Here is a 27424-nt window from a genome sequence, read left to right as displayed (position 1 = left end):
ATGGGGCTGGTGGACATTAAGGTTCCTGAATCCCTGGAGGACCTTTTGTTTGGAGGTCTGAAACAAAGAAAGAGATGCTCCTTCCCAATTAATGATAAGGTCAAACAGGTAGTGGAAGAAGCCGGACAAGAGTGCCACACTGTCCTATTCCTTCAAGAAGAACTACCTCTTTGAAGAATCAGAAGCCGCCTGTTGGGACAGAAGCCCTAAAATTGATGTAGCGGTAGTCAAAGCAGCAAAGAGGTCTTCCTTCACGTTTGAAGATCTGGGGTGCCTATAAGATCATCTTGATAGAAAAGCGGACGGCTACCTGCAGGGCTCCTGGGAGGCATCGGCGAGGGCCCTGAGACCAGCTATTGCTGGCACCTACGTGACAAGCTCCCTCATGGTATGGCTGCAGCAGGTAGAGGCTCAATTAAAAAATGACATTCTGAGGGATAAAATTTTCTCCTCACTACCTCTGGCTCAAGGAGCGGCGGACTCCCTGGCGGAAGCTTCAGCCGACTCCATCAGACTGTCAGCAAAGTCAGCGGTAATACCTAATTCCGCCAAGAGTGGCTTAAAAGGTGGCCGGGAGATGACCAGTCTCAATATAAACTTTGTTCCATCCCCTGCAGAAGAGACTTCTTATTTGGGAAAGCCTTGGATGAGATTTTGGAGAAGGCTGGGGATAGTAAAAAAGGTTTTCCCAGTTTCTCCTCAAGTCAATCTAGGTGTCATTTCTTTCGGAAATGAAAACACCCCAGGAGGAAGCCCCTCAGAGGGCAGGATTCCTGGAAAGATTGTAGGAAAAGGCACCCAGGCTTTGTTTGGCAGTCCTTCCACGGAATGCAAGAAATCAACCCAGTGACATCATGACCCAGGTGGGACAAAGGTTCTCCTACATTTTTCATGCCTTGGAAAAGATAACTTTCAGCGACTGGCTTATGGGAGTAATAAGGCAAGGGCTCAGGTTAGAATTTAATTCGACCCCCAAGGAGTCATTAATAATAGCGTCGCTCAGCAAGTCGGAGGAGAAACGACTTGCTCTGCAGCAGGAGATATTAGATCTCCTCCACAAAGGAGTCCTGGTGTAAGTCCTTAAGGAAGAGTAGGGCAGGGGATTCTACTCCCGCCTCTTCCTTGTTCCATAACCAGACGGTTCCTACAGGACAATTATCAATATGCGCAGGCTAAACAAATACCTAGTGCACCGTCTTTTCAAGATGGAGTTAATAACATCAGCAGTAAAGATGCTTTTCCCGAATTTCTACATGGGGGTGTTAGACCTCAAGGACGTGTATTACCATGTCCCTATTCTTCCATCTCATCAGAAGTTCCTGAGAGTAGCCCTCCCTTGGCAAGGAGGGTTAGGTAATTTTCAATTCAGGGCTCTACCCTTTGGTTTAGCCATTGCCCCAAGAGTATTCACCAAATTCGTGGGAGAGACTATTACAGTCATATGAAAAAGTTTGGGCACCCCTATTAATGTTAACCTTTTTTCTTTATAACAATTTGGGGTTTTGCAACAGCTATTTCAGTTTCATATATCTAATAACTGATGGACTCAGTAATATTTCTGGATTGAAATGAGGTTTATTGTACTAACAGAAAATGTGCAATCCGCATTTAAACAAAATTTGACCGGTGCAAAAGTATGGGCACCCTTATCAATTTCTTGATTTGAACACTCCTAACTACTTTTTACTGACTTACTAAAGCACTAAATTGGTTTTGTAACCTCATTGAGCTTTGAACTTCATAGGCAGGTGTATCCAATCATGAGAAAAGGTATTTAAGGTGGCCACTTGCAAGTTCTCCTATTTGAATCTCCTATGAAGAGTGGCATCATGGGCTCTTCAAAACAACTCTCAAATGATCTGAAAACAAAGATTATTCAACATAGTTGTTCAGGGGAAGGATACAAAAAGTTGTCTCAGAGATTTAAACTGTCAGTTTCCACTGTGAGGAACATAGTAAGGCAATGATAGAACACAGGTACAGTTCTTGTTAAGCCCAGAAGTGTCAGGCCAAGCAAAATATCAGAAATGCAGAGAAGAAGAATGGTGAGAACAGTCAAGGACAATCCACAGACCACCTCCAAAGACCTGCAGCATAATCTTTCTGCAGATGGTGTCAATGTGCATCGGTCAACAATACAGCGCACGTTGCACAAGGAGAAGCTGTATGGGAGAGTGATGCGAAAGAAGCCGTTTCTGCAAGCACGCCACAAACAGAGTCGCCTGAGGTATGCAAAAGCACATTTGGACAAGCCAGTTACATTTTGGAAGAAGGTCCTGTGGACTGATGAAACAAAGATTGAGTTGTTTGGTCATACAAAAAGGCATTATGCATGGAGGCAAAAAAACACGGCATTCCAAGAAAAGCACTTGCTACCCACAGTAAAATTTGGTGGAGGTTCCATCATGCTTTGGGGCTGTGTGGCCAATGCCGGCACCAGGAATCTTGTTAAAGTTGAGGGTCGCATGGATTCAACTCAGTATCAGCAGATTCTTGACAATAATGTGCAAGAATCAGTGACGAAGTTGAAGTTACGCAGGGGATGGATATTTCAGCAAGACAATGATCCAAAACACCGCTCCAAATCTACTCAGGCATTCATGCAGAGGAACAATTACAATGTTCTGGAATGGCCATCCCAGTCCCCAGACCTGAATATCATTGAACATCTGTGGGATGATGTGAAGCGGGCTGTCCATGCTCGGCGACCATCAAACCTAACTGAACTGGAATTGTTTTGTAAACAGGAATGGTCAAATCTACCTTCATCCAGGATCCAGGAACTCATTAAAAGCTACAGGAAGCGACTAGAGGCCGTTCTTTTTGCAAAAGGAGAATCTACAAAATATTAATGTCACTTTTATGTTGAGGTGCCCATACTTTTGCACCGGTCAAATTTTGTTTAAATGCGGATTGCACATTTTCTGTTAGTACAATAAACCTCATTTCAATCCAGAAATATTACTGAGTCCATCAGTTATTAGATATATGAAACTGAAATAGCTGTTGCAAAAACCCAAATTGTTATAAAGAAAAAAGGTTAACATTAATAGGGGTGCCCAAACTTTTTCATATGACTGTATACCTTACGTGGATGATTTTTCGATAGTAGGACACTCAGAAGAACATTGCAGTGCCCAGATCCAGATAGTAATCAAGATCCTGGCAGACCTGGGGTGGCTATTAAACCTAAAAAATCAAGGCTACGACTATTAAAAGTACATTCCTTTTTAGGACTGATTCTGGCTTCCCGGTCTCAGTTATGCCACTTGCATACAGAAATGATCCTCAACATTCAGACCTTGGTGTCCTCCAGGATAAATGAGCCAATTACGACCCTCAGGAGAGTCAAGTGTTTACTGGGATCCCTGACATCCTGCATCCCCACAGTGTTATGGGCGCAGATCCACTCTCGTCCCCTGCAGTAAGAGGTGCTAACAGCTTAAAAATAAAAATTGGTTAGGGGGTTCTCAAAAGAAAGGGTCTTAGACCCTCTGCAGTGCTTTTTAAATACTGAGAACATGTCAGCAGTGGTCTCTTGAGTAGTTCAGGTCTCAGACATCATTACTACAGACTCGAGTGCATTTGGCTGGGGGGCCCATCTAGGAGGACAGTAGCCCAGGGGAAGTGGAGCTTCCATGAGACTCAGGTTTCTGCCAATCTAAAGGAATTATTGACTGTGGGAAGGGCCTTAAAGACATTTCTTTCTCTCTTACAGGGCCACCATGTCTGCTTTATGTCAGACAACAGGGTGTCAGAGTCTTATCTCAACCACCAGGTGGGCACTCGGTCTCTTGCCCTAATGAACGCAGCTCAGGAATTTTTATCCTTAGCAGAGTCATTCTATTTCGCTTTCAGCTCTGCACATAATAGGCCTGCAAATGTAACTGCAGATTTTTTGAGCCGGAATCTGTTGCGACAGGGGGAGTGGTCTCTGAACCTGGGAGATAGTAGAACTTTGGGGGTTCCCGATGGTAGACCTATTTGCCAAATGAGCCAACAAAAAAAGTAGACCGGTTCTGTTCCCTGAATCTCTGTGAGGATCCTTGGGCGGTAGATGCCTTCCAGATTCATTGGGTCTCGGGCCTGCTTTATGTCTTTGTTAAAAATATACTCTTAAATATATTTTTCTTCAAATACGTGATAAGATGCATGAAAAATGGACTACAAAATGTGTAAAAAATAAATGTAGTTTATATCTGATAAAAATGATTGCTAAATTATAACGTTGCAAGTCAGTTACAGAAAAGGAAAAAAATATACTTCATTAGCTTACGTAAATTGTTCCATGAGTCCATACAAATCAGTAGAAATCTTCATCCATTTCACCTTGGTTCCCAAATAGAATCATGCTGCAGGCCTAACAGGCATGTCTTGCTTCTTGGATCGGGTGGCCGGACTCTGCAGCCTCGACATGTGTGAATTGACTCTCGGAGCAGGAGTCAGCAGCCACCCCCTCCCACCGTGTGTTATTTATATGACAACTGTCCAAGCCATATAGGGAACTGCTGCTAGACACATGTCACATATGATATAAGAATAATGTATTGTTAAGAAGTAAATAATTGAATACATTGATGAATGAAGTGTTCCTTCCTTCTAAAAATTGGAACTTTCCCTTTTAATATGATTCATATTTAATAAAGTAATATTCTTATATTAGATATTACTTAACTAAATATTGAAGTGTTTTCTCAATTGAGATATTTAAAATTAGAAGGAAAAAATAAAATTGTAGAATTAAAATTTTATTTAAAAAATTGAATATTAAATAAAAATAATCAGAAATAAAAATAAGAATAAAAGGAAAAATGAAAATTGGAATAAAAATAAAAATAAAAATTGGAATAAAAATAAGGCCTTCTATGTATATGACACTTATGTACTTAATAACACATAACCTTAATATTACCAATATCTTGTATTAATTAATAAAATATTATGTAGACACATATATTAATCAAATATAAATATGTAATTAAAACCCAACCTATTCCTTTTAATATCATGAAATATGATGTTATAAAAATTAATATGTCAAGATTAAATTAAATTAAAATTTATGTTGTATATCTTCAAGACCATATTATAAATATTTCTTTCATATTTGAAAAGAAAATGATTACCAATCTGTGTATCAGTAAAATAACACAAACCTGTATAAAAATCAAAACATTAAAAAAACCTTATTCTATAATGTAATTCTTCAGAATAAACCTTTAATAAGGATCCTAACACATCTATACTAAAGAAATATGTCTATGAATAAGATATATTCTGTATAAATTCCTTAATTATTAATACTTATGTACTATAACTTATTTATTCTAATATTATTTAATAACCTTGAAGTAAAAAAAAAAAAAATGTTGCCTTTTTTTTTCTTTGGAAGCTTCAAAGACTTCTCTCGAGATAGAATTTCAGTCCACAGTTGTTCAATCAATTAAACTGCCTCACTGTACGAGTATATACAAAACTATTCACATACAGACAAACATATGCACAACACATATCCCCTTTTTAATTTACAATTTCTCTATGCGCATTTCAAAAATATGATACTAATATGAATTACATTTACTCATGAGTACCAGGTACCTTTGATAGTCACATACTGTACATTTGACCATAGAACAGACTGATATTTATTATTAGCTCAGTAATTCAAGTGTCACATGCTCTGATTACGTACAAAGAACATTCCATTCCAACACAGCAAGCAGTGTAAGTACTCCACTCCAAAACTCAGATCACTCTTCTAATAGCTCTAAGGAAGATATATTCAAATTCCTGAAAGAAATGTTAAAATTAATGGTCCTATGGCAATTGGTACCTGAGAAAATAATAATTATTCATATTATTATTATTAATCATGCTTTCGCGATTAGCCTTACACAATAAAATATATGTTACCTGATTGAGGATAAGAACAAATTTATAAATAAAAAGTTAATACTTAATCAATCTGCTTTACTGATAAATTCTGAGGGAAATAAAAGATTAAAATTATTATCATATTTATGATAAAAATGAAACAGTTAAAATAAGTTATACTCTTCCTTATTATTAAATTTTAAATATTATTATTCATATACCGAGATCAAATTATTAATTTATAAAATTAAACTATCATTTAACTAAATGAAAATACAACTTTGATTATTCTATCACTACCCTTATATACATTTTATATATATATATATATATATATATATATATATATATATATATATATATATATATATATATACACACACAAATCTATAGAAGGTATGTATTACATGGATACAATGTATATGAACAATAATAAATATCAAATAACAAAATTAATTCATCCAGAAATCCCCTTTATCCAGCTGAACCAAACCCCAGGTTATCTTCCAATATCCGATCTATTATATTCATTTTCAACCTGTAGGAATCTCTGAAAATACTCTGTAACTCAATTTTTTTCCTTAAATGAAAAAAAAAATCTCTCTCCGAAGGACCATCCAGCTGTCGCTGGATGTCAAATTCTCTGGACGACATTTTTTCTTTCAATAGTGACAAGGGGAGAGAATTTGCACAAGACACCTGTTTCTGTCTTTCAGGGCTTTTAAAAATCGCTTGTCTGAGATTGTCAGTATCAGATTTTGTGACAATTTTCTCTTTCATTGATGGAGACAATGAAAGAGGGGGTGTATAATTTGTAATTTACATGCAATTTCCTGCGAATTTCATACATTTTGTCACAGAAATATTTGTATCTAGGAGACACTGTTGTTTTTTTTACAGAATCTCTTCTTTTTTTGTGTTGGTTTTTCGGCATTAATTAATTTCTGTTTTGATTGACTTTGGTGATTTCTAACAAAATCGATAAATGTCGTACATTCGAATAGGGACTTTTTCTTTAATGCCACAGTACAGGTTGTATTATCAAGGAAATTAAATTTCTTGACGAATAAATGTATCATTCCATTCAGTCTCACATTTGGAATAACCGCCCTATATAAACGTTCAAAAACGGACATAAATGAGAACGTACTTTCATTCTGTTCAATTTGTAATTCCTTCAACATCTCATAATCTGGATTCACTTCATTCCGTTCACAAAAAATGAGACTTGTCAGCCTTGTGATGTCATCCTCAGTTGGACACTCAAAAGTCTCATTGTCAGAAGACTTTTTTAATGCTAGCTGTCTGAAAAATTGCTGGTGTAACCACATATCAAATATCTGAGTCTTCTCACTATTGGTTAAATTTAATTTTTCAACGGAACTTTCAAATATTTCGGAATTTCTGCATACATGTATTTTAGGATCGTATCCGGAAATTAATTTGCATAAGTCCAATAGATTCTTCCTAAGTTTAAGTTCTAACTTAGCCTGTTCTATTTTTAGAAACTGATCTCCGCCATGCTCTCTGACTCCTCCCCCTTCTGGCTCCGCTTTGTCATTTCCTTCTCTGACAACTCTTTGCACATCTCCTACTCTGGCTCCTCCCCCTTCTGACTTCTCTATGTCATTTCCTGCTTCTTCTCCAAAGTCCCGAAGGTTACCTTGAATACACGGCACATGTCTGCGGCCATCTTGATTACAGTCAGAATTCACAATATCACTTACTGAAATTTCAGGTTCTAAGCAGTCTTTGGATTTCTCTCTCACTGACTTTCCTGACAATTCAGGTTGTCCATTTCCACCATTTTTACATTTTTCTAACACTAACTTGTGAAATTCATAGACTAAATGACAGACATTTCTGATTTTCTGTTTCTCTCTATTAAAAGACATTGCACATTCTACACGTGAATTCTCAAGTTCACACTCCCCATAAAGGCTTACCCAAAGCTTTTCTACATTAGAAATATCTGAGTATGTGAACTGAAGTTTACTTTGCTTAACATAAGAAGAGATAAAATCCATTTTCTTACCTGAAATGATCAGATGATCTGATGGATGATCTTCTGAGACTTAATTCACCTTGTTCGCACGTCCAATACTTTATGGACTGTTCTGAATTCCTTTTTTTGTTCAAAGACACGTCAAAGGTTAACTTCTGTGGCTTTGTAAACTCTTTAAAGTTCATTTAAAAAACATTCATGCGACTTGAACTTATCCGAATTTCCTAGGTTCTGCGTGATTTTTATAAATTGTCAATTCCCTGTCACTTTGCAGGAGATATTTATTACTGCTTTCCCCCGGTGTGCAAAGTAAAGGAACAACAAAAAAATTTAAAAAAAACACGAATGGCTGGCTCTCCAAATGTTAAAAATATACTCTTAAATATATTTGTCTTCAAATACGTGATAAGACGCATGAAAAATGGACTACAAAATGTGTAAAAAATAAATGTAGTTTATATCTGATAAAAATGATTGCTAAATTATAAAGTTGCAAGTCAGTTACAGAAAAGGAAAAAAATATACTTCATTAGCTTACGAAAATTGTTCAATGAGTCCATACAAATCAATAGAAATCTTCATCCATTTCACCTGGGTTCCCAAATAGAATCATGCTGCAGGCCTGACAGGCATGTCTTGCTTCTTGGATCGGGTGGCCGGACTCTGCAGCCTCGACATGTGTGAATTGACTCTCGGAGCAGGAGTCAGCAGACACCCCCTCCCACTGTGTGTTATTTATATGACAACTGTCCAAGCCATATAGGGAACTGCTGCTAGACACATGTCACATATGATGTAATCACTAGAAGCTTCCAGATAGAATGGTATATATATATATATGTATATATCATACCATGTCAGCATTTACCCAGATTCGATACAGATACCTTGATATTAATAATGTAGAGCTGTTATCAATAAGCTATGCCCTCCAATATAGACAGAACTGTAAACATATTATATACAGTGCCTACAAGTAATTGCATCATTTGTCCAACTCTAGAGCCACCATTACATAGGATTTACACCTAATAACTGCAAACACCACAGAGAAAAACACACTGGGGATGGTGCTTAACCTCAATAATATTCTTTTATTTAATTATTCCAAATAAAATTCCATGTACAAACTACACATATGTATACAATTGGGTCCAGTTTTTAATCACACTGGACTGGCTCCAATACCGCATTAATGGGTTTCAGCTAGCTGCAATAACCGTTCATGGCTTATAGTAAGCCTCCACCCAAAGAAAACTGTTACTATTTCCTCAATATCTGGAGGCTTTCTCCCTTGTAGTCGGATCTCTATAAGTGTATCACCCGGAGCTTGCGGCTGCACTATGTCTCTGGGGATTACAACCGAGATCCGATCACTCTGTATAGCGATAGTAATGAGGAGTGGAGCGCAGCAAAACTGACCTGTATTTGGTTGGTAGCGGTTGTGGGACCAAGGACGGCACAACCGCTACCAACCAAATACAGGTCAGTTTTGCTGCGCTCCACTCCTCATTACTATCGCTATACAGAGTGATCGGATCTCGGTTGTAATCCCCAGAGACATAGTGCAGCCGCAAGCTCCGGGTGATACACTTATAGAGATCCGACTACAAGGGAGAAAGCCTCCAGATATTGAGGAAATAGTAACAGTTTTCTTTGGGTGGAGGCTTACTATAAGCCATGAACGGTTATTGCAGCTAGCTGAAACCCATTAATGCGGTATTGGAGCCAGTCCAGTGTGATTAAAAACTGGACCCAATTGTATACATATGTGTAGTTTGTACATGGAATTTTATTTGGAATAATTAAATAAAAGAATATTATTGAGGTTAAGCACCATCCCCAGTGTGTTTTTCTCTGTGGTGTTTGCAGTGCCTACAAGTAGTATTCAACCCCCTGCAGATTTAGCAGGTTTGATAAGATGCAAATAAGTTAGAGCCTGCAAACTTCAAACAAGAGCAGGATTTATTAACGGATGCATAAATCTTACAAACCAACAAGTTATGTTGCTCAGTTAAATTTTAATAAATTTTCAACATAAAAGTGTGGGTCAATTATTATTCAACCCGTAGGTTTAATATTTTGTGGATTAACCCTTGTTTGCAATTACAGCTAATAATCGTCTTTTATAAGACCTGATCAGGCCGGTACAGGTCTCTGGAGTTCTCTTGGCCCACTCCTCCATGCAGATCTTCTCCAAGTTATCTAGGTTCTTTGGGTGTCTCATGTGGACTTTAATCTTGAGCTCCTTCCACAAGTTTTCAATTGGGTTAAGGTCAGGAGACTGACTAGGCCACTGCAACACCTGGATTTTTTCACTCTTGAACCAGGCCTTGGTTTTCTTGGCTGTGTGCTTTGGGTCATTGTCTTGTTGGAAGATGAAATGACGACCCATCTTAAGATCCTTGATGGAGGAGCGGAGGTTCTTGGCCAAAATCTCCAGGTAGGCCGTGCTATCCATCTTCCCATGGATGCAGACCAGATGGCCAGGCCCATTGGCTGAGAAACAGCCCCACAGCATGATGCTGCCACCACCATGCTTGACTGTAGGGATGGTATTCTTGGGGTCATATGCAGTGCCATCCAGTCTCCAAACGTCACGTGTGTGGTTGGCACCAAAGATCTCGATCTTGGTCTCATCAGACCAGAGAACCTTGAACCAGTCTGTCTCACAGTCCTCCGAGTGATCATGAGCAAACTGTAGACGAGTCTTGACATGACGCTTTGAAAGTAAAGGTACCTTACGGGCTCGTCTGGAACGGAGACCATTGCGGTGGAGTACGCTACTGTGAGGCAAATCCCGGGATATGAAGATGAATTATGACTCCAGTCATAATCCCTCATCACTCCCTGGCAGTGCCCCCTCCCTTCTTGTTCTCAGTGTTCCACTTACACCTCCATGGCCATGTCCTGTGATATGGAAATTAGGTGGCTTGGGGACAATGGACACAGGATGACTCCCTGCCGTGACCCTGTAGTGGGGGCTGCTAGCTAGTTAGCAAGGCTATGGAAATAGCCAGACAGAACGACTCCAGTAAAAAATGGTTCATATCTCGCAAGCCATATTTCCGATAAATATGGCAACCATAAAAATGGTGTCTCCGCATGCGGACGATGCCGGCACACCCTTTTTATGGGAGCAGGACATTGGGAAATGCCCCAGGCATGATATCAGCCAATGGGGAACTGGCAGACAGGTCATGAGTCCCCTCGTTCTGTAGCTAAATTCATAACTGTCACAATGAGAGCATTGGCGTCCGCCTACGACGCTCCCAGGCAAAGTTATGGCCCATATTCCATGTTGTGGATTGTCCATAACTCAAGCCAGGGGTGGAGCAGTGCTCCCTCTGAGGTCACTAAGGTAGGAGGGGACCTGGATTTGCCCAGGTTGATAACCCTACTTCGGCCATTTTCCAGTGTTCTTTTCGCTGGGGGCACGTGTAGGAAACATCTGTGGGAAGGATCCTAGAAACCTGGGTACAGCGCCCCCCTGTGGCCAGACGCAACAAGGTAACTGCTGGAACTGTGTATGCCTGTTTGTAACCCATGCTTTGATTGTAACTGTACTCTGACATATGTATATTCTGTAGATTCCCTATTGTATATATTGTAGTTTCTAGTGTGCTTTAGGCTGATTAAATTATATAATTAATCTTGGGCTGTTCTGTTATCTCGATCTTGAATCCCACGTCTGTGTGTTCGGCTAATAGTTACCGTAAATCGGTTGGTGGCAGCGAATTGTGCCAAGGATTATTGTGGGGAGGCCAGTGAGATTCGGGGAGATTTTATATATTCCGCCCGCGGAGGTCGGGGGAATATATACCTTACTCTCACCGGGGACCCTTCAATAATCGGCATAAGTAGTATAGCGGCCTCCTTGCTTATTGTCGGGCAATTCCATAATTGGCCTGACTATAAGAGGGGCGCTAGAGAGCGCGTCACGTGCTCTGTCTGTCGGTCGGGAGGTAAAAAGGAGGGGTGACCCCCACTTGTTACCCCCCCGATTGTGACGTACTGGTAGCCAGCGCGGGGGATTTCTGAGTGACCCCCCCGGTGGTTTGTGACATATTGGTGGCAGCGGTGGGATCGAGATAATAGTGTGTGTGAGTGTGAGACCCATACTCCCAGACACTAAAGACTGCCTGCAGCAGCTGTGGCTGCTGGGGTCTTCAGACTAGCTCAACACTAGAGTGTCAGAGTGCAGATACTGTAAGGTGTGTGGAGGCATCAGGTGTCAGTTCTGTGTCAGTGACCAAAAGTCTGCAAGAATGGCTGATGGCACCAGGAGCAGAGCTAGGCAACTGGCCAATGCTAAAGCAGGAGCCGAAGAGAGGGAGGACGGTGCTGTGGGCAGTAATGAGGAGGTTGCCCACGAGTCCTCCAGGAGCTCGACGCCAGAAAACCGTTCTGCAGAGGACAGCGCACAAGCTGGCAATTATGGACAAGATGAGGAGCAGCTCACCCAAGGGTCCTCAACGAGCCAGATGCCAGCCCTCCGCTCTGCAATGGACAGTGAATCACCAGGCTCCGCAGCGGGCCGCAGATCACCACGTGCCATTCCACCGAGCCTGGGAGGCTCGGATAGCCTTCTTCAAATGGCTATGGCCCTTCTCCAGGCTGGAGACCAGGAGGGCTACAAGGGACTCCTGGCAGAGCGCAGGGCAGAGCGGCAAGCAGCGCGTGAGGCTGAGGCTGCGGAGCGGCAGGCAGCGCGTGAAGAGCGCCAGGCAGAGCGTGACTACCAGCTGCAGCTAGCTCAGCTCCGGCCCTCATCAGCCACACGTGACCTTCAAGACACCAAACTTCCAAAGGTCCGTGTTGAGGACTTCCCAGTGCTGGAGAAGGATGGAGACTTGGACTCTTTCTTGACTGCTTTTGAACGGACTTGCTTGCAGCACCATCTGAACAAGGACCAGTGGGCCAAATACCTGACCCCCCGTTTAAGGGGTAAGGCCCTGGATATCCTTGGGGACTTGCCTGCTGAGGCAGATCAGGGCTACGACACCATCAAGCGGGCCCTGATCCAACAGTACAACCTCACCCCGGAGTCCTACCGCAAGAAGTTCCGGAGCCTACAGAAGGGACCAAAGGACTCCTGGGCTGACCACAGGCGGGCACTTGCCCGAGCTGCCGACCACTGGACCCAAGGCCTGCAGCTTTCCACCGGACCGGAGATCCTGGACTTGTTCATCACGGAGCAACTCTTGTGGAACTGCCCTGAGGATCTCCGCCAGTTCATCCGAGACCAGAAGCCAAAGGGGTCCACGGCTACAGCTGCCCTTGCCGATGACTACACCAACAACCGGGCCCCTGAGGCCAGGAGAGCGGCCACCAGCAGCACCTGGAGAGGGGGTAAGATGAATTCTGCGACTGCCCCACCTGCCCCTAGACTGCAGGGGGTGTCCCCCTCAACTCCCCTCTCCAGGCCCGTGGCAGAACCAAGACGGTGCCACCAGTGCAACCTACCTGGACACTTCAAGGCCATGTGCCCTCAGCGTCCCAAGGCCCCGGCTCCGTCCCCGTCCCAAGGGCCGCCCAAGGTGTATTGTGTGGGTGGGGGTGGTGGTAGGTCCCTGGACAGCTTCCAACCTGTCACCGTCGGCCGGTCTGTGACCATAGGACTGCGAGACAGCGCCTCGGAGGTGACTCTGGTGCGGCCTGAGATGGTGTCCCCCCAAGACTTGATCCCTGGAAAAACCCTCGCTGTCTCCGGGATTGGAGGCACTGACCCGGCGCTGCCTGTTGCTGACATTTATGTGGACTGGGGCGCAGGGCGGGGGGTGAGGGAGGTGGGGGTAACTGATCGGATCCCTGCAAACGTGCTACTTGGGACAGATTTGGGGCAGATAACCTCCCAGTTTGGGCCCCCCCCAAGGGCTGAACCTTCAGCCAGTACTGACATGACTCCTGACAATGTTAATGTGTTATCTATGAATGATGTAAGGGAGGAGGGAGTGAACTCTGATATTTCTGCTTGCATAGACACCATAGACACACACGCAGCTGCAGCTGTGACAGGAGGGGAGGGGGTCAGAGAAAGGTGTGACAATGCCTCTACAAGTAACCAGCCTGTGAGCTGGGATCTGTTGCCCTCTGCAGGGATAAGCAGAGAGCAGGGTGCTGCAGGGGGAGGACCAGTGTGTGGGGTGGGGGCTACCACAGCAAATGTGGGGTCCCCAGAGATTTCACAGCGGGGTTCTGTTGCTGCAGGAGGGGAACAGGCAGGTGAGATTGGGGCCGGTCCAGGAGCGGAAGTGCTCCCAGGTAAGATCTCGGTGCATGGTTCCCCCACAACCGGGGTGTCAGGAAGCCAGGTAGGTCTGCCTGAACCGGCGACTTGGTCAGGAACGGAGGAGGAGCAGGCACGACCCACGGTCGCAGCGGCTGTGGCCGCTGTCACCCGCAGTGGGAGTGCTGGAAGCCAAGGGGCCTCCCGGAGGTCCGATAGCTCTTCCCCTTCTGACCAAGTGGCAGCCGAGTCAGGTGGAGGCCAGGACACAGGTCCCGGGGTACTGACTGAAGATGTGACAGTCTCGTCGATTCTGGCCACATCTAGTCAGGGGTTTCAGGCAGCGTTAGAAGCTGATGACAGCCTGAAAGCTCTTAAGGAGCAGGCGGCACAGCCTCCCTCGGACTCGGACCCGGAGCGAGTGGTCTGGGACCAAGGACGGCTGTACCGGGCCACGGTCCAGCAGGGTTCACCGGAGGCGTGGCCCAGGGACCGACAGTTGGTGGTACCCTATCCGTTCCGGACGGAGTTGTTGCGGATCGCACATGAGATTCCGATGGCCGGACACCTAGGGATCGCTAAGACCAAGGCCAGGTTAAACCAGCATTTCTACTGGCCAAAAATGGGGGCCGATGTGGCTGCCTACTGCCGTTCGTGTGAAATCTGTCAGAGAGTGGGGAAGGCGGGGCCACGCCCCAAAGCCCCACTAGTATCTCTGCCAATCATCGATGAGCCTTTCAGGAGGGTGGCTGTGGATCTGGTCGGCCCGCTGGCCATCCCCAGCAGCTCCGGGAAACGCTTCCTACTGACGGTAGTGGACTATGCCACCCGGTACCCAGAAGCAGTGGCCTTGTCGTCCATTCGGGCTGACAAGGTGGCCACCGCATTGCTGGAGATTTTCTCCCGAGTGGGTTTTCCCCAGGAAATGCTCACTGACCGGGGGACCCAATTCATGTCCCAGCTGATGGAGGCCCTCTGTAAGCAAGTCCAGGTGCGACATCTGGTGGCCAGCCCGTACCATCCACAGACTAATGGCCTGTGCGAGCGGTTCAATGGCACCTTAAAGCAGATGCTTAAGATGTTGGTCGACTCCCATGGGCGTGACTGGGAGCGGTATCTCCCACACCTGTTATTTGCTTACCGGGAGGTTCCACAGGCCTCAACAGGATTCTCACCGTTTGAGCTCCTGTACGGGCGACGTGTGCGGGGCCCCCTGGCTCTGGTGAAAGAGGCTTGGGAAGGGGATTTGGCCACCCCTGGAGTGTCGGTTATCGAGTATGTCATGCGCTTCCGGGACAAAATGCAGGCCTTGACGCAACTGGTACACGACAATATGGCTCAAGCCCAGGCCGATCAGAAGCGTTGGTACGACCAGAACGCTTGTGAGAGGACCTACCAAGTGGGTCAAAAGGTGTGGGTACTGGTCCCCGTACCACAGGACAAGCTTCAGGCAGCCTGGGAAGGCCCATACCTCGTGTACCAGCAGCTCAACCCTGTAACGTACCTGGTCACCCTGGACCCTGCCCGTGGAAGGCGGAAGCCCTTCCATGTGAACATGATGAAGGCACATCATGAGCGGGAGGCATGTGCGCTCCCCGTGTGCAACCTGCCCGAGGAGGGAGAAGCGGAAACCCTCTTGGATATGCTAGCCCAGGTTAGGGCAGGCGGATCCATTGAGGATGTGGAGGTTGGCCACCAGCTCTTGGAAGACCAACGGTCCCAGCTGTGGGCCACCCTCCTCCCCTTCCGGGGGTTGTTTACCAACCAGCCCGGAAGGACTGACTTGGCTGTCCATCACGTGGACACTGGGGATCATCCCCCGATCCGGCGTTCAGCATATCGGGTCTCCCTGGAGGTGCAGCAACACATGCGCCAGGAGATTGACGAGATGCTGAAGCTGGGGGTGATCCAGGCATCCAACAGCGCTTGGGCCTCGCCTGTAGTCCTCGTCCCTAAGAAGGACCGAACCACTCGGTTCTGCGTGGACTACAGGGGGCTCAATGCGGTCACGGTCGCCGATGCGTACCCAATGCCACGCATCGATGACCTGCTCGATCAGTTGGCCGGGGCTCAGTACCTGACCATCATGGATCTGAGCCGGGGATATTGGCAGATCCCCCTGACTCGCAAGGCCAGGGAACGCTCTGCCTTTATTACCCCATTTGGACTGTACGAGTCCACGGTGATGCCATTCGGGATGAGGAATGCCCCTGCCACTTTCCAGCGGATGGTCAACACCCTGCTCAAGGGACTTGAAGGGTACGCGGCCGCGTACCTGGATGACATTGCCGTCTTCAGTCCCACCTGGGAGGACCACCTAGAGCATCTAGCACAGGTGCTCAGGCGGATCCACCGGGCAGGTTTGACCATCAAGCCGGGAAAGTGTCAGCTGGCCATGAGCGAGGTCCAGTACCTCGGTCACCGGGTAGGTGGGAGAACACTGAAGCCCGAGCCTGAGAAAGTGGAAGCCATCGCATCCTGGCCCACCCCCAGGACCAAGAAGCAGGTGATGTCCTTCTTGGGGACCGCTGGGTACTATAGGAGGTTTGTTCCATGCTATAGTAGCCTGGCAAAGCCCTTGACGGACCTCACCAAGAAGAAGCTGCCCTCTGCAGTCGATTGGACAATGGACTGCGAGACAGCCTTCCGGGCCCTAAAGGACGCCCTGTCCAGCCCGCCCGTGCTACAGGCAGCCGACTTCACGCGGCCGTTTGTAGTACAGACCGACGCCAGTGACTTCGGCCTCGGTGCGGTGCTCAGCCAGGTGGACTCTGCGAGCCAAGAGCACCCAGTCTTGTACCTGAGCAGGAAGCTGTTACCAAGGGAAGTTGCCTATTCCACGATGGAGAAGGAGTGCCTGGCCATAGTGTGGGCCCTGCAGCGTCTGCAACCCTATCTATACGGGCGCCACTTCATCGTGGAGACGGACCACAATCCCCTCAGCTGGTTGCACACCGTCTCTGGGACGAATGGGCGATTGTTGCGATGGAGCCTTGCGCTCCAGCAATACAACTTCACCATTCGCCACAAAAGGGGCCGTGACCACGGTAACGCAGACGGGCTGTCCCGACAAGGAGAGGTCGCGGACGGGCGCACGGGGGAACACCGGAGTGTGCTGCCCCCTAGCGCCCTCAAAAGGGGGGAGGTGTGAGGCAAATCCCGGGATATGAAGATGAATTATGACTCCAGTCATAATCCCTCATCACTCCCTGGCAGTGCCCCCTCCCTTCTTGTTCTCAGTGTTCCACTTACACCTCCATGGCCATGTCCTGTGATATGGAAATTAGGTGGCTTGGGGACAATGGACACAGGATGACTCCCTGCCGTGACCCTGTAGTGGGGGCTGCTAGCTAGTTAGCAAGGCTATGGAAATAGCCAGACAGAACGACTCCAGTAAAAAATGGTTCATATCTCGCAAGCCATATTTCCGATAAATATGGCAACCATAAAAATGGTGTCTCCGCATGCGGACGATGCCGGCACACCCTTTTTATGGGAGCAGGACATTGGGAAATGCCCCAGGCATGATATCAGCCAATGGGGAACTGGCAGACAGGTCATGAGTCCCCTCGTTCTGTAGCTAAATTCATAACTGTCACAATGAGAGCATTGGCGTCCGCCTACGACGCTCCCAGGCAAAGTTATGGCCCATATTCCATGTTGTGGATTGTCCATAACTCAAGCCAGGGGTGGAGCAGTGCTCCCTCTGAGGTCACTAAGGTAGGAGGGGACCTGGATTTGCCCAGGTTGATAACCCTACTTCGGCCATTTTCCAGTGTTCTTTTCGCTGGGGGCACGTGTAGGAAACATCTGTGGGAAGGATCCTAGAAACCTGGGTACAGCGCCCCCCTGTGGCCAGACGCAACAAGGTAACTGCTGGAATTGTGTATGCCTGTTTGTAACCCATGCTTTGATTGTAACTGTACTCTGACATATGTATATTCTGTAGATTCCCTATTGTATATATTGTAGTTTCTAGTGTGCTTTAGGCTGATTAAATTATATAATTAATCTTGGGCTGTTCTGTTATCTCGATCTTGAATCCCACGTCTGTGTGTTCGGCTAATAGTTACCGTAAATCGGTTGGTGGCAGCGAATTGTGCCAAGGATTATTGTGGGGAGGCCAGTGAGATTCGGGGAGATTTTATATATTCCGCCCGCGGAGGTCGGGGGAATATATACCTTACTCTCACCGGGGACCCTTCAATAATCGGCATAAGTAGTATAGCGGCCTCCTTGCTTATTGTCGGGCAATTCCATAATTGGCCTGACTATAAGAGGGGCGCTAGAGAGCGCGTCACGTGCTCTGTCTGTCGGTCGGGAGGTAAAAAGGAGGGGTGACCCCCACTTGTTACCCCCCCGATTGTGACGTACTGGTAGCCAGCGCGAGGGATTTCTGAGTGACCCCCCCGGTGGTTTGTGACAGCTACTTATGGTATTGACTGAAACCAATGTCCCCACTGCCATGAGATCTTCCCGGAGCTCCTTCCTTGTTGTCCTTGGGTTAGCCTTGACTCTTCGGACAAGCCTGGCCTCGGCACGGGAGGAAACTTTCAAAGGCTGTCCAGGCCGTGGAAGGCTAACAGTAGTTCCATAAGCCTTCCACTTCCGGATGATGCTCCCAACAGTGGAGACAGGTAGGCCCAACTCCTTGGAAAGGGTTTTGTACCCCTTGCCAGCCTTGTGACCCTCCACGATCTTGTCTCTAATGGCCTTGGAATGTTCCTTTTGTCTTTCCCATGTTGACCATGTATGAGTGCTGTTCACAAGTTTGGGGAGGATCTTAATTAGTCAGAAAAGGCTGGAAAAAGAGATAATTAATCCAAACATGTGAAGCTCATTGTTCTTTGTGCCTGAAATACTTCTTAATACTTTAGGGGAACCAAACAGAATTCTGGTGGTCTGAGGGGTTGAATAATAAATGACCCTCTGAATAAACTTTTCACAATTTAAAAAAAAAAAAAAAAAAAAAAGAACATTCTTTTTTGCTGCAGTGCATTTCACACTTCCAGGCTGATCTACAGTCCAAATGTCACAATGCCAAGTTAATTCCGAATGTGTAAACCTGCTAAATCTGCAGGGGGTTGAATACTACTTGTAGGCACTGTATGTTCTATTTAAAGTGTTTAATAACTAGATGTATTAATTTTAATGTTTTTACAGTCTTTCCCCCACTCGTGCTGAATTTCAGTGGTTCTCAGGAAAATCGGAGGATCAAGCAAGGGTAATTTTGATCACCCCCTTCTGGCCCAGAAGGCCTTGGTTTTTCTGGCTAAGAAAAATGTCTCTTTCAGAACCATGGATTCTTCCGGAGATCCTGAACTTTCTCTCTCAGGGCCCAGCGTTTCACCCTTAGGTTCCAGGCCTACATTTGACAGCCTGGAATTTGATAGAGGCCTGTTAGTGAGCCGCGGATTTTCCGGAAATCTGGTCTCTACTCTTTTGCAGAGCAGGAAGTGTACCGCCCCGCGGCCTCGGCTGCGGCCGCTGAGCCGCTTGGATCCGTGCTCGTGTCCTACGGGTGGTGGCTCGAGCCTCTCACGGACCCGGGGGTCACGTCGCTCTGCAAGAGGGGTTGGTGCCGCATATGGGGGATGTGGGTATTTGGTTTTGGGACGATTGTTCGTGACGCCACCCATGGGTTGTGGTGATGGTGGACACCACCGCTGCGGTGAAGGTACGGGGACTCCCAGGAGCGGTGTAGTGGCGCAGCTAGGTGTTGACCCCTCCACGGGTAGGGGATGTTGGTCCCGGGGCCCGGTCGGGCTGTGGGTAGGGGTGCAGGGCGCAGTGTTGCAGTGCAGCGCGGTGCGGTGCCTGATGGCACTGGTGTACTCACGATTAAACCACACAGAGTCACTGGTAAACCAAACAGAGGTAAGAACGGGGCCTGCAGCCGGCTGCAGCTTCCTAGTCGGGTTGGCAATGTCCATCTTTCTCCTGCACCTATGTTGTAGTTTGACCACTGAGCCTGAGCACTGGTAGTCCGCTCCCCGGCGTGTAGATGTCGGAGGAGCTCCTTTGCCCGCAGGCGCTGGCCCTTGGATCTCTGGCCTTTGGCGGTGGCTACTATCCGGACGGGTTGTGCATGTTGCCTTCAAACGGGACTTTGGTGGGAATGAACCCCTGAGGTCCAGACCGCAATCAGTTAATTCGACTATGGTGGTGGCATATAGCCTAGTTCGGGGTCTGAGTACCCTGCCTGGTGCTCCGGTATCCTGTTAGCTCCTCGCTTCGGTTCCGGCGGGCCACTACCCTATCCCGGGCCCTTACGGTTCCGCTGGTCGTATTCCCGGTCTCCTTTAGGCGGCCACTGCCGTCTGCCTGCCTGACTGTTTGAACCGTCTGTCTGCACAGACTCACTGTCTGAACTCGACTGCACTGTTTCTCAGCTCAGCTCTTTGTGTTTTTCCTGCCTCAGGCCAGCAGACTCCTCGGGGGGCGTGTCTTTCCGCCTGACTCCGCCCACCTGGTGTGCCTGTCTAACACTGAGGGAGGCAATCAGGTCTTTATGGTTGACTGATGGTACCTTTCTAGTGTGGGGGTGTATGTGGTGAGTGTTGTGACCTGTGACCCCTGTGGTCCAGGGCATCACAGAAGCCAGTTACCACTAAGATCTATGGTAGGATCTGGAGGAAGTTCTTCTCCTCCTCGAAAGAGCAACCTGTGGGGAAGTTCCTTTTGGGTGCCATCCTTGAGGTTTTTAAAGAAAGGTTCAAGTTTCAGCCTTGAGAGCCCTATTTAACTATGATTTAGCAGGGAATAGTTGGGTCAGGAGGTTTTTAAAGTCTTGTCAGAGAGCAGTCCCTTCCCTAAAAAATTCATCCTTGGGATTTAAACTTATTGCTGTATTCCATTACAGGACCTCCTTTCGAACCCCTAGCTCAAGCCTTTATAAAGCTCCTCAGTCTAAACCCTATCTTTCTAATAGCGGTGACCTCAGCCAAGAGAGTGAGCGACCTACAGGCCCTATCTTCCAATCTTCCGTACACCCAAATTTCAGAGGATAGGATAATCTTAAGAACAGACCCTGCGTATTTACCCAAGGTAGCCAAATCCTTCCTTATATCCCAGGAGATAATTCTGCCTTCTTTTTGTGACTTCCCCAAGAATCGGGAAGAGGAAACGCTGCATACCCTGGATGTTAGAGATGCACTGATTCAGTACTTAGAGACTACTACAGGGTGGAGGAGGAGTCGAGCATTGTTTATTTGCTTTTAGGGGGCTGGGAAAGGCCTGGCACTTTAGCAAGATGAGTCAAGAAATTAATTAGTGTAGCCTATGTAGCCCAGAACATTCCGGTTCCCAAAGGCATGACAGCTCACACCACCAGAGCGTTGTTGACTTCCTGGGCCGAAAAGACGGAGGTACCTATTGACCAATTTTGTAAGGCTGCAACTTGGTCTTCCCCTTGCATCTTTTTTAATCACTATAGATTGGATTTTTCTTCCATGGTGGATTTAATGTTTGGTAGAAGGGTTCTACAAGTGGTGATTCCCTCTGTAAGGTGCTTGAATCTATCAAAATCTCTCTAGTGGTGCTGTCATGGTGGAAGAGAAAAATGAAAATTACTTACCGGTAATGTTTTGTTTCCAGTGCCCATGACAGCACCAGTGCTTCACCCTCTGCTTAGTTTTGGTTGTGTAGGGTCGAGGTGCTACATCTTAGTTTGTTATGTATTGGTGGAGGTTTATATTAATATTGTTTCCTGGTATTCCTCTCTTGCTCTGTAACCTAACTGCTGCGGGGGAGAGGTACTGCCCTTTTATTTCAGTGGGTTTCATGTCCTAAGAGGGATGTACCTCTCCCTCTGGTGGTGCTGTCATGGGCTCTGGAAAAAAAATATTACCAGTAAGTAATTTTGATTTTCAAGGTCCTGGAGTGGCCTAGCCAGTCTCCAGACCTAAACCACATAGAAAATCTTAGAGGGGGCTGAAACCTAATGTTGGATTTTCTGTCTTTTTTTTCTAATTCCATCACAGTTCTAGTTACCTACGATAAAAATTACAGACCCTCCATTCTGTGTAGGTGGGAAAACTTATAAAGTCGGTAGAGTATCGATCACTTACTGTATTTTTCCCACTCTGTGTGTGTGTGTGTGTGTGTGTGTGTGTGTGTGTATCTGCTTCTATGTATGTATATATAACATATAGAGAAAAGAACAAAAACCGTTCACCACTGCAGAGACAAGTCTGAATATATCCTCCTGTTAATGTCCTTTAGTCCGGCACGGATTACAGCAGCAAGCTGAGAAGGTAATAGAACAGAACAATGGAAAAGATCCAGGACCTGAGGAACGCGTTGTGGTATACATCTGCCATTCATCAGTGTGCACAAGCCGGTGTTTTCATTTGGAATATGGATATTTATTTTTAACCAAGTTACAAATAAAGAAGCATTTTTATTCATCCCCTTGGAGTCCAGCTGGATCTTTTCCATTGTCCTGTTCAATATATAACATATATACAGTATAACAGTATATATCCCATCCAGGGAGAGTTGGAGAGAGATTTAGTTACTATCCCAGGTAATTCCGGCTACGCAGCTAGTGAGAAATATAAGTAAATCGCCCCCTATCCCTTTTCTCAATAGCCCCAAAATTATGTTACTTTACTCTCATGACAGAAGCTCATAACACATAGGAATCCTCTCTGTGACCTCTAGATGTGTGAAGTGCTCACATTATTGCTTCACACCGATATCACAACTGTAGTAATTGTATTTTATATGTGCTTACACCGGCTTATCTTCTCATTCAGATCCCTAGAATATCGGATCCTCTGAGTGGAGATCTTCTATAGAAGAGAATTCTCCTGATTGCCCAGTGAAGGATGGATATGGACAGGGAGAAGATGGCGGAGAGGATATTACACCTCACCCTAGAGATCCTCTTCCGGCTTACTGGAGAGGTGAGAGATTCTGATGACGTCACATTACATCATTCTTATCTATGGGAATAACAGATGGACAGAACTGGAGAGGTGAGGACTCTGGAAATGTCTGGAGTGAGATTTATTACTGTGTCTCTCCATAACCAGGATTACACAGTAGTGAAGAAGACCTCTAGTGAGCGCTGTCAGGCCCCTGTGTCTGAGGGATGGGGAAGACCCCTGAGCCCAATCACGGGGCCTCCACCTCACCCCCCGATACATGAGGACATCAATGACCAGAAGATCCTAGAACTCACCTACAAGATGATTGAGCTGCTGACTGGAGAGGTGACACTGCTGGGAATGCTGGGACATTATACAGTAACGCTATGAAGGGATCGGGGGTGACGGTATTATTGTATGTGTCAGGTTCCTATAAGGTGTCAGGACGTCACCATCTATTTCTCCATGGAGGAGTGGGAGTATTTAGAAGGACACAAAGATCTGTACAAGGACGTCATGATGGAGGATCCCCAGCCCCTCACATCACCAGGTAATAGATAGGACTAAATACACACGGCCTATAATTATCTGTATGTAAGGAATGAATTCAGTCCCTGTATGTGTCTCCTCCAGGTCTATCCAGTAAGAGGACAACACCAGAGAGATGTCCCCGTCCTCTTCTCCCTCAGGACTGTAACCAAGAAGACCCCGATGTTCCTCAGGATGTGTTTCCTCCAGCTCTATCCAGTAAGAGATATCTACTCATGTACTTTTTGCACTAATTTTGTGTTTACATTTTTAGGCTTTTTGCTCTGTTTTTTTTCAGCTGTATTTTCTTTGCTTCTGCTTCTTCTGCTGTTTGTTTCTAGTGCCTTCTCTATGTTATTATGATGGCAACTCAAAGACCTACAGAGGGTTCATGAATACCCTGTTTACTCGAAAAGACGACCTACACCGAAAATAAGACCTAGCATAATTTTATCGGATTGTTGGAGAAGGCTTGAAATATAAGCCCTCCTCCAAAAATAAGCCCTAGTTACAGTCAGGGCTAGCGTTGGGAAGAGTCAAACTGTGCAATTTCTCAGGAACCCCACTCTCTTAGGGTTCCCATCAGTTGTATTCTAAAGTTGATTGTTTAAGGACCTTTGATGACTGCAAAGTAATTAGACATGATGTAGCAAAATGTCTCTTAATTACAGTAGTCTAAATTAACTGACCAGAAGACAAGTGGGCATGCAGGACTGGCATTAGGGGAAAGAAAGTGCAAACTGAGCAATTTCACAGGGCCCCCATTCTCCTAGCGGCCCCAGTCTTTATATGCCTATTATCGGACTGCTTAAGGACCTTTTTGACATTGTTTTTGATCACATACTCTAAAGGAGAAAGTATCATTCCCTCCCCTTCTGTATATGCTGGCTGGACTATTTCATTAATGCCTGCTATAGTTTACCTATACTAGTCTGGTGAGGTGTTGTGATCCAGACTTACAGGTGGTTGTTGTGCATTACTGCTGTGAGCTGTTGTGATGTTAACCCTTGTTGTATTTTTGTTCCTGCCTTCCTGCTCTTGATTTTTTCCTTAGTCTCACACTATTTATTTCTGTGAGTTTTCAATGTGTCCCGTCTGTCTTAGGGCTGGTTCACACTAAAGCGACAGCGACAACGAGGTCGCTGTTACGTCACCATTTTCTGTAAGTCGCTGTTATGATCGCTGCTTAGCTGTCAAACACAGCAGCCGAAGCAGCGATCATAACCGCGAGAGCAGGGAGCCGCGCACACTGCTTAGCGCTGGCTCCTTGCTCTCCTAGCTACAGTACACATCGGGTTAATTAACCCGATGTGTACTGCAGCTACATGTGCAGAGAGCAGGGAGCCGCACACACTGCTTAGCGCTTGCTCCCTGCTCTCCTAGCTACAGTACACATCGGGTTAATTAACCCGATGTGTACTGCAGCTACATGTGCGGAGAGCCGGAGCCGGCAGCACCGGCAGCGTGAGAGCTGCGGAGGCTGGTAACTAAGGGAAATATCGGGTAACCACCTTGGTTACCCGATGTTTACCCTGGTTACAGCTTACCACAGCTGCCAGATGCCGGCTCCTGCTCCCTGCTCGCTTCATTTCGTCGCTTTCTCGCTGTCACACACAGCGATCTGTGTATCACAGCGGGAGAGCGCCTTTGAATAAAACGAACCAGGGCTGTGTGTAACGAGCAGCGATCTCGCAGCAGGGGCCAGATCGCTGCTCAGTGTCACACACAGCGAGATCGCTAATGAGGTCACTGTTGCGTCACCATAACCGTGCCGTAGCAGCGATTTTGGTAGCGATCTCGCTATGTGTGAAGCACCCCTTAATCTGTGTTTTCCACCTGTCTTAATCTGTGTTTCCATCATATTCCTCTCCCTTCCTTCCCCGGGTGGATAACAGATTAGATCTGGTCAGGAGAATAGTAAGGCACGGGACTCTGGCATCTCCATCTTCAGGGGTAATCCAGAGGTTAGAAATAGCTTAGGGTCCGCTAGCGTGAGGGACATTATAGGAGCCCCCTATCCCTCATTATCCTGCAGTCACATTGTGAAAATCAATCAGATTAGATTATTTACTATAGCACATTCCAGAGAACTGGTGCTACTGGAGAGATATCTTGGAAACCGGAATGGGAGATCCGAACTAACGAAGATGTAACTCTTAGATGTCGAAATTGGACAAAAAATTCAGAATACATTTTTCCTAATTTAATTGCTGATGTTATTTAAAAAAAATAAATGTACATTCAAGATAATATCGTTATAAACTAATAACATTGTATTTATTTTTAGCAGATGACTGTATTGGGAGTTCAGACGGACCTCTAATATCTTCAGAATTTGTAAAAGATGATAAATATGAAGAGCATGCTTCTGTCCCAGATATACCTCCAGTCCTTCCTCAGAAAGCTCTATCATCTGATCTTTTCAAGCAAGTCCAAAATTCAGATTTATCACAGAATTGTAAGCAAAATAAAAGTTACGGAAGGGATGTGGAACATGAAACGGCTCCTACAAAGGAGAAACCATTTTCATGTCCAGAATGTGGAAAATGTTTTTCTCGGAAAATAACCCTTGGTAACCATCAAAAAATTCACTCTGGGGAGAATCCATTTTCATGTTCAGAGTGTGGGAAATGTTTTATTCGGAAATCAAAATTTGTTGTGCATCAAAGATCTCACACAGGGGAAAAGCCATTTTCATGTTCAGAGTGTGGAACATGTTTTATTCAGAAATCAGACCTTGTTAGACATCAGAAAATTCACACAGGGGAGAAGCCATTTTCATGTTCAGAGTGTGGGAAATGTTTTATTCGGAAATCAGATCTTGTTGGGCATCAAAGAATTCACACAGGGGAGAAGCCATTTTCATGTTCAGAGTGTGGTAAATGTTTTATTCAGAAATCAAATCTTGTTTTACATCAGAAAACTCACACAGGGGAGAAACCATTTTCATGTTCAGAGTGTGGGAAATGTTTTATTCAGAAATCAGAACTTGTTGTGCATCAAAGATCTCATACAGGGGAGAAGCTATTTTCATGTTCAGAGTGTGGGAAATGTTTTATTCGGAAATCAAAATTTGTTTTGCATCAAAGATCTCACACAGGGGAAAAGCCATTTTCATGTTCAGAGTGTGGGAAATGTTTTTTTCAGAAATCACATCTTGTTTCACATCAGAAAATTCACACAGGAGAGAAACCATTTTCATGTTCAGAGTGTGGGAAATATTTTATTCAGAAATCAGATCTTGTTGAGCATCAAAAATCTCACACAGGAGAGAAACCATTTTCATGTTCAGAGTGTGGGAAATGTTTTAGACGGAAATCAGATCTTGTTGTGCATCAGAAAACTCACACAGGGGAGAAACCATTTTCATGTTCAGAGTGTGGGAAATGTTTTATTCAGAAATCACATCTCATTAAACATCTGAAGAAGTTGCACAGGGAAGGAACCTTTTTCATGTTGTAAATATTTGAAATGTTTAACAGGTAAATCAAGTCTTGTCGACCATGAGAAAAAGCACAGAGCGGAGCAGCCATTTTTGCATTCATAATTTGCCAAATGTTTTTTTATCATTAGTCAGGTCCTGTTGTCAGATGAGTCACAAGGGAGAGGCCATCATGATGTACTATAATTTAAAGTCTTTTATCCAAAAATCGGCTACAATTACTCAAATAAGAATTGGTGAGGGAAAGAACCATTTTATTTGTTTGTTTTTTTTTCCAAAACGTTTTTTATTGATTTTTCAAATTTGTAAAAACATGACAAGTATCATTGCAAAAGAAGAACATTCGTCTGACAAAATGTGACATAGAGGTGGGTGATACCCCAATTTGGAGTTCCATGTTGCTGTTCGATTTAAGATAGTATACAGTAACATTAAACCAAAACATAGGTAATGAAATATAATATAACATATGC

At 45.5% G+C, this 27424-nt stretch overlaps 2 protein-coding genes across 2 annotated transcripts in view; both read left to right on the top strand.

Annotated features, from left to right (window-relative positions):
* LOC142312477 (uncharacterized) overlaps window positions 1-27424 on the top strand; it is a 97384-nt gene that overhangs the window by 5573 nt on the left and 64387 nt on the right. The gene's annotated exons all lie outside the window — the stretch shown is intronic.
* LOC142313146 (uncharacterized) lies at window positions 1-27424 on the top strand. Its single transcript, XM_075352134.1, is given in 8 exon segments — window positions 1-55; window positions 19272-19332; window positions 22822-23017; window positions 23147-23326; window positions 23408-23531; window positions 23615-23703; window positions 24564-24582; window positions 25797-27424. Coding segments are annotated over 8 exon segments (1899 nt in total). The 3' UTR covers window positions 26972-27424.

The sequence above is a fragment of the Anomaloglossus baeobatrachus genome, chromosome 5 (genome assembly GCF_048569485.1).
Source record: "Anomaloglossus baeobatrachus isolate aAnoBae1 chromosome 5, aAnoBae1.hap1, whole genome shotgun sequence".
NCBI lineage: Eukaryota > Metazoa > Chordata > Amphibia > Anura > Aromobatidae > Anomaloglossus > Anomaloglossus baeobatrachus.
The sequence above is the reverse complement of the archived record's forward strand: the minus strand, read 5'-3'. Positions and strand labels throughout refer to the sequence as shown.